This window comes from Myotis davidii, unplaced genomic scaffold (assembly GCF_000327345.1).
Source record: "Myotis davidii unplaced genomic scaffold, ASM32734v1 scaffold747, whole genome shotgun sequence".
NCBI classification, from domain to species: Eukaryota; Metazoa; Chordata; class Mammalia; order Chiroptera; family Vespertilionidae; genus Myotis; species Myotis davidii.
The window spans coordinates 426,258-438,785 of NW_006298695.1; the positions used below are offsets into that span (position 1 = coordinate 426,258).

General features: G+C 44.2%; 1 protein-coding gene across 1 annotated transcript in view; it reads right to left on the minus strand.

Annotated features, from left to right (window-relative positions):
- Nucleotides 1-12,528, minus strand: part of UBE3C (ubiquitin protein ligase E3C) — a gene marked incomplete at its 5' end in the record, with an annotated part of 103,077 nt that overhangs the window by 48,463 nt on the left and 42,086 nt on the right. The window contains 3 exons of the mRNA XM_015570939.1: nt 3,715-3,947; nt 4,093-4,250; nt 5,995-6,081. Of these exons, the coding sequence (XP_015426425.1) occupies nt 3,715-3,947; nt 4,093-4,250; nt 5,995-6,081 (478 nt within the window). The remainder of the gene's footprint in view (nt 1-3,714; nt 3,948-4,092; nt 4,251-5,994; nt 6,082-12,528) is intronic.

A 12,528-nucleotide genomic window follows, 5' to 3' on the forward strand; every position in this document is an offset into this window, starting at 1 on the left:
ACAAAATAGGTATTTTATGAAAGAGATCGAAACTTTAAAAAAGAACCAATTAGAAATCCTGGAAATGAAGCATGCAATTAAGATTAATAGTGAACTACTGAACATAGAAAACAGAGCCAATCAGATGGAGGAAAGAATTAGTGATATTGAAGATAGGAATCAAGAAATGATGCAGAGGGAAACAGAGAGAGACCTGAGCATAAAGAAAAATGAAAGAGCTCTACAAGAACTATCTGACTCCATCAGAAAAAGCAGTATTAGAATTATAGGCATTGCAGAGGAGGAGAGGGAGTAGGCAATGGAGAGTCTACTCAAACAGCAGATGAGAACTCCCCAAACCTATTGGAAGAACTAGGTCCTCAAATCCAAGAAGCAAACAGAAAACATAGTTACCTCAATCCAAAGAGGCCCTCTCCAAGGCACTTGGTATTAAAACTGTCAAAAATTAATGACAAAGAAAAAATTCTCAGAGCAGCCAGGAAAAGAAGGGAGTGATCTACAAAGGAAAACTCATCAGAATTTCATCCTTCTCAGCAGAAACTCTACAAGCCAGAAGAGAGTAGAACCAAATATTCAAACGTCTGAAAGACAGAGATTACCAGTCATGAATAATATATACAGTAAATTTACCCTTTAAATATGGAGGAGAAATAAAGATGTTCCCAAATATACAGAAGCTGAGAAGTTTATTACCAGAAAACTTCCATTTCAGGAAATACCCAAGGGAGTTATTTTACCTGAAACAGAGAATATAAGGTCACAACACTATGAGTAAGATCACCAAAAAACTTACAGCATAAACAGGGATTATTTGTGACAACAAAAACATAAAAAGGCGGGGTAAAAGTCTGAACTGGCAAAGGAGAATGAAGATCAGATGCACTCAAAAGAAAAACAACTATGGTACGTATGCAACTTTATTTTTTATAAACCTAATGGTTACCACACACAAAAATCCCCAAATCAGGACATAAAGCTTTAAAAAAAAAAGAGGAAAAAAGTATGAAATGCCACCAAACAAAAACAACAGACAGAAACACAAAGGAAAAGAACCAATGGAGGCCCAGAGCTACCCTCAAATATCAGTTACCCTATATGTAAGCGGTCTGAATTCACCAATGAAGAGGCACAGAGGGAGTGCACTTCTCTTTTCCATCAAAGACTGAAGACTGAGCTAAAACACCGAAGATGTCTCACTGGAGCGGAGCAGACTGGCACAGAATGGAGAGCAAAGCACAGCGATGCAGACCAGTGCAGAGCAAAGCAGACATGAGGCGCAGAGCTGTCCACTGGGGAAGGGTCTGGCTCAGGGCTGCCAGACATAATCAATCCCAGTGTCTTTCTAAATCTCTCTCTTCTCTTGGCTTCTATGCCTACTTTCCCCCAAACCACACTCCATATTTTTCTTCTTACCTCCCTGGCAGCTCACACTCAGTCTCCTGTGAAAGGCTGTCTCCTCTTCGCCCCACCCCACTGATTAATGTTGTCATGTCCCTGGCCTCCATCCCAGACTCTACGTTTTTGCCATCTACACCCTCCCCCAAAGGGAAGTCATCCCTTCCCATGGCTTTAAACATCACAACATGCTCAGGACTCCTAAATTCCTATCTCCAGTCCAGACCTCCCCTTCACCCCTGGACTTCCAGACACAGCCATCCAACAGTAACCAGGCTTTTCCAAGTGGGTGCATCATAGACATCTCAAGTTGGACACATCCAAAAGAAGACCTTTTGTCTTTCCACACCAAATGTGTTCCCTCCTGTCTCCTCATCAGTATATGCTACCACTATACCCCCAGTTGCTCAAGACCCAAACCTAGGGGTTATCTTAGATTCCCCCTTTTCTAGCACCTCTCTACTTCCAGCCTTTCAGCAAGTCTTCTTGGCCATTTCGTCTCAGTAGACTCTGTATCTGTCCACTGATCACCCCTTCACTGCCCCGCCCTAGTCATTCTCTTTTCTTCTTCGGACTATGGGAAGAGCCTCCTAATTGGCATCTCTATTTCTAGACTTGCCGCCCCTCTCCCCTCACCTTTGCTTTGAGAACTCTTTTAAGGCCATAAATAGAGTATTCACTTCTCTGCTTAGAACCAATACTGGCAAAAAAAGAGGCACCGAGTAGCAGAGCAGATAAAAACAAACAAAACCCAACCATATGCTGCCTACAAGAGACACATCTAAGCTGCTAAGAAAAAGGTATTTGCAAAGTAAAAGGGTGGAAAATGATTCTCCAAGCAAATAACATCCACAGAAAAGCACATGTAGCCACACTTGTATCTGACAAAATGGATTTCAAGATAACAAAGATAAGAGACAAAGATGGAAGTTTATAATGATAAAGGGAACACTGCATCAAGAAAACATAACACTTCTTAATAACGGAGATTAAACAACATACTACTAAGAATGACTGGGTTAAAGAATAAAAGATAACATCAAAAGATATATAAGTGAGAATGACAATATGACATATCAGAGCTTCTGGGATGCAGTGAAAGAAGTAATAAGGGGGTCATTACAGGCCTATGTCAAGAAACAAGAGAAATCCCAAGTAAATAACCTAACATCACATCTTAAAGAACTAGAAAAAGGAGAATAAAAGCAACCCAAAGTCAGCAGGAGAAAGGAAATAATAAAAATTAGAGCAGAACTGAATGAAACAGAGGACAAAAAGACTTTACAAAAAGATTAATAAAACAGCCCTAACTGGTTTGGCTCAGTGGATAGAACCATCTACTGGCAAAAAAAAAAAAAAAAGAGGCAGGCGATCAATGATTCTCTCTCATCATTGATGTTTTTTCTATCTCTCTCTCCCTCTCCCTCTCTGAAATCAATAAAAATATATTTTAAATAAAATTTCCCCCCACCAGAAACCTATGTTCATGTTGACCAATGTCAACCCAATAAATTTAATAAAAAATAAATTTAAAAAAATCAATAGAAAAAATATCTTCAGGTGAGGATGAACAAAAAACCAAATAAGCAATAAGAAATGTACACTTGAGCCCTAACCGGTTTGGCTCAGCAGATAGAGCGTCAGTCTGCGGACTCAAGGGTCCCAGGTTCGATTCTGATCAAGGGCATATACCTGGGTTGCGGGTACATCCCCAGTGGGGAGTGTGCAGGAGGCAGCTGATGGATGTTTCTCTCTCATCGATGTTTCTAACTCTCTATCCCTTTCCCTTCCTCTCTGTAAAAAATCAATAAAATATATTAAAAAAAATGTACACTTGAAACCTATATAATCTTATTAACCAATGTTACCCCAACAATTAAAAAAAAAAAAGAGACCTAACCGGTTTTGCATGTCGGCCTACAGACTGAAGAGTTGTGGGTTCAATTCCAGTCAAGAGCACGTACTCAGCTGCAGGCGCAATCCCTGGCCGGGGTCGAGATGTGTGCGGGAGGCAACCAATCAATGTGTCTCTCTCATATCAGCGTTTCTCTGTCCCTCCCCTTTCCTTCCACTCTCTTTAAAAATCAATGGGAAAAATATCCTTGGGTGAGGATTAGCAAAAAAAAAAAAAATTAAATAAATAAAAAAAATAAGTAAAAAAAAAAAAGAACTAAATATACAACATCTAAAAATAGCAAAACAACAATCCCCCCAAAAAACCAACAACAAAAGGCAAACAAAATGACTGAATTTAAAGTTTGGGACTGCGAATCCTGCCTACTGACGCAGGAAGGAGAGCACCCCTGTGTTGCATCTCACCTTGAACAGCTGGATCCACCGCTTCTGCTCCATCTGGATGCACTGCTGCATCTCGGCGCTCGTGGTCACCCCAATACTCTGAAACGCGGTGACGTACTCCTCCCGGACCTCGGGCTTGGTCTCCGGGTAAGCTAGCTTGATGATCCCGAGGCAGGCATCGCGGAGGCAGCGGGACAGCACCACCAGCTCTTCCAGAGTGAAAGGCATCAGGGATGATTGTCTCTGACCTGTGGCTGGAAAACAAGCTAACTCCCATCACAATTTTAGGAAAGTTCTCACACATCGACAGACTTAGAAGAATGAAGGCTTCCCTGTCCTCCATGGGCTTGGAGAGGTGAGGCCAAGGGGCCAGCAACAATTAGATTCCTCAGGTCTCACCTTCTATGGGGTCCCCGAAGAATTCATTATCATGTATGGAGATCAGAGAGTGACTAAACAAGGAGCTGAACAGGTAGAAGAGCGGGATGATGCGGCTGGAGTCTTCAAAGGACATGGGCGAGCCCCTTGATATCACCTGAAGCAGTGGCACCATCGACCTGAGTGGGGAGGAGAGAAGACACGACACCAGACAAACACAATCAGGGAACTTCACATTCATGGGAGCCACGAATCTACCTCAAGGAAAGGTGAAGTCCTTCTAGCAATGTGGGCTAATAAACAACAGACTAAAACCCAGGACCCAACCAGCCACTCAACTGCAGGAAGACAGTCTCCCCTTCTCAGCCCTGGGCCCTGTTTCTATTGTCCACGTTCACCACCTAGCTCTGTTACTGCTTCTGCTTGTACGCGCTGTCACTGACCACACAGAGCAGTCTAAGATGAGGGGTTCCTGAGAGAGGTTTGGAGTCTCCTCACCTGTCAAGGGCTGTAAAGCATTACACATACTTCACCCCCTCCAATCTGTTCCCTTTCTCTCATGGTTGAATGAGGTCCCATGGTCCCCTACAGCAGGTCCAATCAATCCTGAGCAATCGATGCTGTGGGCACCATGAGTATCTATTTCCACAAAGCCGCACGAGGAGAGATGTGGCCCGCGCTGTACAGATGACTTGGACACATGGCTCCTCTCACTCAAGGCTGACTGTCCCTGACACTAAGGCACTAAAACAGGACCCTCCTTTCTCTGCAAACCACGCTGAAAAGCTCGAGGTCAGGATCCGCAACACGAGACGCCTAGCCCATCTAATACACCACACCTGACCACACTGCTGATGAAGGCACACTCAAATGCTGGACACCCCACCCTCACCCCCCAAACATTCCTTCTTTCAACTTCTTACCCTCACCTCCAAAGAAGCCAAACAACAAAAGAAAATAAAACAAAAAGAAACAGTCTTCTTTACCGTCTGGCCCTAAACCTGGGCCTTCCTCTCATTCTTGTGGGCTGGCTCCCAGCTGGGCCCTGGACGAGGCTGTATCTCCAGGGCATGAGCCTCACAAGCAGGTGCATCCTGAGTTCTGTCCCCAGTAAACTGAGTCACACATGCCACCTTTCTGCATGACAGTGTGGAGGTACCAACTTAGACCTCCGAGAGAGGGGACGTTCCTGATGAGAATAGCCTAATACAGTTTGCATGAACATTCATTTCTCTACCTGTTACTCATTCAGTTTCAATATGTAAAGATTCTTGCCTTCAAGTGACATAATGATTCAGATAAGAAAAATTAAATTATTTCAACATAAAGTTTTAAAAACCAACTTCTACAATATTTGGTATCTTTTAATATTTGTAATGGTACTAAATTTGCTTCAGCTCGGCCAGTGTGGCTCATTGGTTAAGCATTGAATGATGAACCAGGAGGTCACAGTTCAATTCCCGGTCAGGGCACATATCCGGGGTCGCGTGCTCAATCTCTAGTGAGGGGTGGCAGGAGGCAGCCAATCAACGATTCTCTCTCATCATTGACGTTTCTATCTACTTTTCCCTTCCTCTCTGAAATCAATAAAAATGTTCAAAAAATTTGCTTCAAATCTGTATTTTCAATCTCAAAAGCACAGGCAAGTCATATGAAACAAAGAAATGTCAAGTCTCTGTTTTCCAAAGATGACTAAGAGTTTTAAGAGAAATTTACCCTCAGATAAAGCCATACTCCTAATAATACAGATGAACTGCTGTAAAATTGGCACTGGTTACTTCTTTTTATGAAATTGAGACCAGTTAGAAGTTATCTTCTAATATGAAATAAGCTAGATAAAAGCAGTACTTAAAATACTATACAGTATTTTTTTATTATTTGCTACTTCCTTAAGCTCAATTTCTAAGTCTGTGGGATACATACCCTGTGATCATCTGCGTTGTCATTGAGGATATGAGAACCCAAAGGTGCCTCAGAAACCTGGCATTAAAGGCTAAGCTGTAGAGAAGCCTAAAAAGGAATGGGGGAAATAAGAGTCAGTAAATACTTGCTCAATATGTTTCTTCCAAAAAGCAGCGAGCTGAGGAAACTGTACAATTTGGAATCTGTCCGATTAACCCCTCAAATGCATGCGCCCCACGCCAGGCTGCAGGGACCATGCCCACTGCTCCTGAGTGAAAACCCTGAGCTGCCAGAGATCCCACCATAAGACAGCTGAGTTTGCTCCCTCTGAGGAGATGTTGCAGGATGTAAATATACTAGAATAGTATGCATTATACTCGAGGCCCGGTGCACGAATTCATGCATGGATGGGGTTCCTCGGCCTGGCCAGCAATTGGGGTGATTGAGGGCATCTCACCCAGTCCTGATCAGGTGGCCTGGGGGAGGGGCCGCAGGTTGGCCAGCTGGCCGGGGGGAGGGACCATGGGAGGTTGGCTGTGGGAGTGCACTGACCACCAGGGGGCAGCTCCTGCGTTGAGCATCTGCCCGCTGGTGGTCAGTGTGTGTCATAGCAACCAGTCGACCGGTCGTTAATGGTTGCTTAGGCCTTTATATATTCACTAAGAGGCCTGGTGCACGGAATCTGTGCAGTGGGGGACGGGAAGGGGAGTGCCCCTCAACCCGGCCTGCACCCTCTCCAATCCAGAACCCCTTGGGGGAATGTCCGACTGCTGGTTTAGGCCCGATCCCAAACGGGCAGTCAGACATCCCTCTTGCAATCTGGGACCACTGGTTCCTAACCGCTCACCTGCCTGCCTGACCGCCCCTAACTGCCTCTGCCTGCCAGCCTGATCACCCCCTAACTGCCCTCCCCTGCTGGCCTGATTGCCCCCAACTGCCCTCCCCTGCCAGCTTGATCGCCCCTAACTGCTCTCCTCTGCCGGCCTGATCACCCCTAACCACCTCTGCCTCGGCCCCCGCCACCGTGGTTTTCTCCAGAAGACGTCGGTCTAATTAGCATATTACCTTTAATATTAGTATAGATTAGTATAGATAGACTATAGAGGCCTGGTACACAAAATTAGTGCATGGGTAGGGTCCCTAGGCCTGGCCAGCGATCAGGGCCAATTGGGGCCTTCCAGCTGCCGGCCAGGGTCTCCCTTCGTTCCGTGCTCCCCCCTGGTGGTCAGTGCATGTCATAGCGAGCAAACTCCCCATCAAACTCCTGAGGGGACAATTTGCATATTAGGCACATATATATATATGTGTGCGTGTGTGTGTGTGTGTGTGTGTGTATTAGAGATTATTACTGCTAATGTAAATTTTAAAAACTTTAAATACTTAGTGACTAATTTTAAGTCACCATTTTAAAAATATAATTTTTTATTGATTTCTGAAAGGAAGGGAAAGAAGAAATAGAAATATCAATGATAAGAGAGACTCACTAATCAGCTGCCTTCAGTATGCCCCCTAGTGGGGATCCAGCCAACAACCCAGACATGTGCCCTGACCCCGAAATGAACCCTGACCTCCTGATTCATAGGTCGACGACATTCTACCACTGAGCCACATCAGCTGGGCTAAGTCACCATTCTTGAAATAACACATAAAAATTGGTGTTTAATGTTAACTAATCTCTAAAATAGAACTTAAATCTAAAAATATATTTTAAAGGTAAGAAGCCCTCCTGTATAATCTCAACTTCATTACAAACTAAGGAACTCTGTGGCTCCTTTAAATGAGCTCTGTGTACACTGCATTTCTGTAAGAGGACACACTTTGGAATCACATGTTACAGCACAAACATCTAGGAGTGCAGGTGTCAGACATGAGACTGGGGACAGCAGAGAAGGTTAGGTCAGGGTAGTGGGGAATGTAGCCTGAAGTGTACAGCTCTTGCTTTAGAGCTACCCTAGAACAGTCAGGAAAACCTCGGGTCATTCAGTCCAACGCCACTGAGCAACGTTCTCATGAGAAAAGAAGGGGCCGAACCACTTCAGCTCTAAGGCATTCCCAGCTCAAACATGTGGTGATTCTACATAGAGTATACCACACATCCCACGGCACGCTAACTGGACAAGTCTCAAAATTAGGTTGAGAAATTTAAAAATCATTGGAATAATGATCATGAATGTCCTGGCAAATCCCACCTAAATTCACTTCAGAAAGACCACCCCCTACATCCTCCTCCATGACACCAAAAACACCCACCACACACCAAGTAGATAAATAATGTGTGCTCAAATTTTAGTTTCCCTGACTTTATGGAGTTTTAAAAACATGCTAGACAACTACACAGAAAATAAGAAAAAATTGCATTGAAGAATATGAACTTTCAACATAAGAGAATTCTAGAAGGTAGTATTTCCTTGCCTTATTTCTCTTCAGAAAAGAAATTTTGAGTTCTTTTAAAAAAATGTATTATGTAGTATAATTTTATAAATATCAGGATTTCTTAAAACTATGGTAAATATAAATACTAAAATTTAGCACCTCAAAAATCTGAAAACTCACATATTTCGGTAAGTGTGCTGCTTTTGCTCTTTCTAACAATAATACAACAACAAGGAAAAAGAAAATGAGCCATATTTCATCCCATCCTCCGAGAAAAAAACAGAATTAATACCTTGGTGTAAATCCTACATACAGATATTTCGTGTACATGTGCAAACAAAATGGGCTCCCTAACATACTCTCTTGTCACACACCTTTCACAAAAATTACAATTAACATCTTTCTACATATATCTGAAAGACCATTTTAATGGCTACACATTTCCAAAGCTATATTTCAAGTTAACTTTGAGACAATTACATTTCCTAAATTAATCACTCAATAGACAATAAAACAAATTTACTAAACAGGTCTATAAATTAGTGAAGGTTCTTTACATACTCTGGGACATATTAAAAACCACCCACTAAGATCCCACTTTTAGGAACATATCCTAAGAAATCTGAAACACCAATGAGAAAGAATATATGTACCCCTACGTTCACAGCAGCGCAATTTACAATAGCTAAGATCTGGAAAGAATCCAAGTACCCATCAGTAGTTGAGTGGATAAAAAAGCCGTGGCACATTTACACCATGGAATACTATGCAGAAGTAAAAAAGAAGGATCTCTTACCCTTTGAGACAACATGAAAGGATCTGGTGAGTATTATAAGCAAAAAAAGCAAGTCAGAGAAAGATAAGTATTACATGATCTCACTCATATGTGGAATCTATTGAACAAAATAAACTGATAAACAAAATAGATCCAGGGACATAAAAGCACAGAACAGACAGTCCAATCTCAGAGGGAAGACGAGGGAGGGTGGGTGGGAAGAGATTAGCCAAAGAACTTGTATGCATATATGCATAACCCATGGACACAAACAATAGAGTGGTGAAGGCCTGGGGTGGTGGGTGGGGGGGTGGGTGGGAAGAGATTAGCCAAAGAACTTGTATGCAGAGAAAGGAAGATGGCAGCATAGGTAAACGACCGTAATTGCTGCCTCCCACAACCATATCAAAAGTACAAGTAAAATACAGAACCACCACCATCCAGAACCAATGGAAAGCTGGCAGAATAGAAGTCCTACAATTAGATAAGTAAAGAAAGCACACTGAGACTGGTAGGTGGTGCGGAGGCAGGACATAGACTGGTCCGGGACCCACGTGTACCGCTTTTTTAATCGGGAGGGAGATCATCTCTGCGAAAGCCACCCAAAGGAGCAAGGGGTCCCAACCCCACACCAGACCTCCAGTCCAGGATGCCAGAGCTGGCTAAAAGAAGTCCCTACGGGCAGTAAGAACTACAGGCTGTAAAAACCAGTGTGGACTAGAGGTCAGTGACACAGAGACTGCTGGAGTCCCAGCTGTTCCTCTTAAAAGGCCAGCACCAGGAACTGATCTTACAAGGTCCTGCTTCCTCTGAACTTCAGCACCAGAGTGAGGCTCTGGGGGACACAGACAAATACAGGGAAGAACTGGATTGTCTGGCATCAAGGCAGGAACTCGGGAGCGGCTTTCTCCCAGACAGAGGTGCTCGCAGGGATCATTGTTCCTATGCTGGGATCTCCCCGGTCGCAGGGCTAACTAGTAGCCATTTCTGTTTGTTCCATTCAGGTGATTCCCTAAGACCCTGCCTCATCCAATTTCCAACCCTAAACTGCCAGTTTGCCATCTGAACGTGACTTCAGACTAGACTCAACTGTAACATCACTGTGTGCAGAAATGTTAAAAACTCATGAATTCAGTTTTTAACATTTGAGCAGTGGCTTTTGCGTATGAATGGCCTGTCCTTGCTCAGGCTAAAATCTCTCAAACAAGCAGCAGTTAAGACAGGGAGCCCCAATCCTATCAATAAAAGGCCCAAGACCTGGCACTAGCACCAATCTGCCTTGCTTCATAGTTGGGTCTCATCTGGGCACTTCCAAACCTGATATAAAGAGGAGGAATCTGCAGATCACCCTGTAGCTCCTATTGGATGATCAAGGCAATGGCTGACTATGCACCTCCCTGGAGACCCAAGAGCCAGTGTACCTAGTGGTCAGTGTGAGACCATACCACATTACAACTCTACACATCCATAAGCGACACACTCAAGGAGCAGACTCAGTGAGCAGCAAAGTTCCAATGAAGCAAGTCCTGTTCCATAAGGGTGTCTCCTTCACAGCAGCTCTCCCACTGTAGTCACAGGTGGTCCTCACAGGCAATTGGCCTGGAGGTCAATTCCCCCAGTGACACCAATAGCAATCAAGTCTCAACTACAACATGACTGTGCTCACAGCCCACAAAGGGGTTTACCTAGGGTACCCTGCTCAGGTGACTGGGGAGGCTGAGCCACTGGGCCCTATAGAACACCTACTACACAACACCACTCTACCAACTCAAGGAGACATACAGGTCTACCCAATACATAGAAACAAACACAGGGAAGCAGCTAAAACGCAAAGACAAAGAAACATGTCACAAATGAAACCAATGGAAAAAAGCAAACTACTGGATATAGAATTCAAAACCAGTTATAAGGTTACTTAAAAATCTTCTAGAAAACAGACATTGGAGGAAGGGAGGAGGCCAAGAGCCAAAGAATGCAGCAACCTCAAGGAGCTGGAAGAGGCAAAGAACACTCTTCTCAGGATCCTCCAGGAGGTGCCCGCACTGCCGTCCCTGGATTTTAAGTCCCAGAAGACTTATTTCCAACTTTTGACCTTCAGAACTATTGCCTGAAGAAAAGCCAAAGAAATTGTCTTAGTTGCTCCTGAGGCCAATGATGGATGAAGGAAAGACAGATGGACAATTTTCATAGCTGCACCAAGATGGGTTTCATCGGAAAATGTTTAGAAACACCATAAAGTAATGAAGAATCTATCTGTGACAATATAAATGAAACTGGGAGGATTAAAAATGGCAGCAGAGTAGGAGGATGCTGCACAGACATGCTCCCAGGAACAAGCTGGAATTACAACTAAAATATGGAAAGGCTTTCTGAATAATCAACAGAAAACTCACAGGAGAGAACCCTGATACCCAAGGACCGAAGGTGGTGACTGCAAGAGAATGGTAAGAGAGGTGGAGGTGCGAATGGGCTGGCTGGGCTGGCATCTACAGATGGCAACTGAAGTCCTGGAGAGATATCTCTTCTTCGGGGGTGGGGGAGAGGGGGTGGCGCGTAGTGGTGGTGGTGGTGGGAGGAACCACTGAGAACTCTGGGATCTAATCCCCAAGCTGGGCTACCAGCAGACAGCCAAAAACTGAGAAGGGTACCCACATAACATCTAGCTGTGAAAAGTAGTGGGGTCTCTGCTGGGGAGTGGCAGCTGAAAGTTCGAGCACCTTCTTAAAGGGCCAACGCACAAAAAAATTCCCCGTGGAGCAATCCACCTTGTGCTCTGGCGGCGGCGGGTGGGGTGGGGTGTAGGGGGTGGTTAAGAAGGGGAGGGTAAAGTGGACTGGAGCTGTGCGCGTAGAACCTAGGACTGGGGTTTTGGGGGATAGAGCTCAGAGGGCAGACACCCACAATATCCTGGGCTGAGTCATTCCCTCACACAACGGAGGACATCATTCCCACACAAACATTTGCCTTGCCTGGGTGCTGACAGTCAACACATCCTATTAGAAAACACCTTGCCCTGAGGCCACTTAAGAGACTAAAAATAACAATTAGCCTCCACCCAGAAGCAAGTGCCCCACCTATTAAAAAAACTCTCACCACACATGAGGAGGATTGCCTGGGGGCAATTTCAAATTGGAATCCTATCAGTCTGTGGACAGAGGTGGTCTCTGGAAGCTTTGAGTCTCTGCCAGATCTAATTAGCCAGGAGCAGTGTTTGACACTGTCCTGCACTAGAGATTGAGAGGTGTAGAGGATCTACCCAATACAGAGTCACAAACCCAAACAGGCAGCCAAAATGAGGAGACAAAGAAACAACCTCCAAATGAAAGAACTAGAGAATTCTCCAAAAGAGATAAATGAAGCAGAGATAAGAAATTTATCTGAATCAAAGTTGAGAGTAATGATGGTAA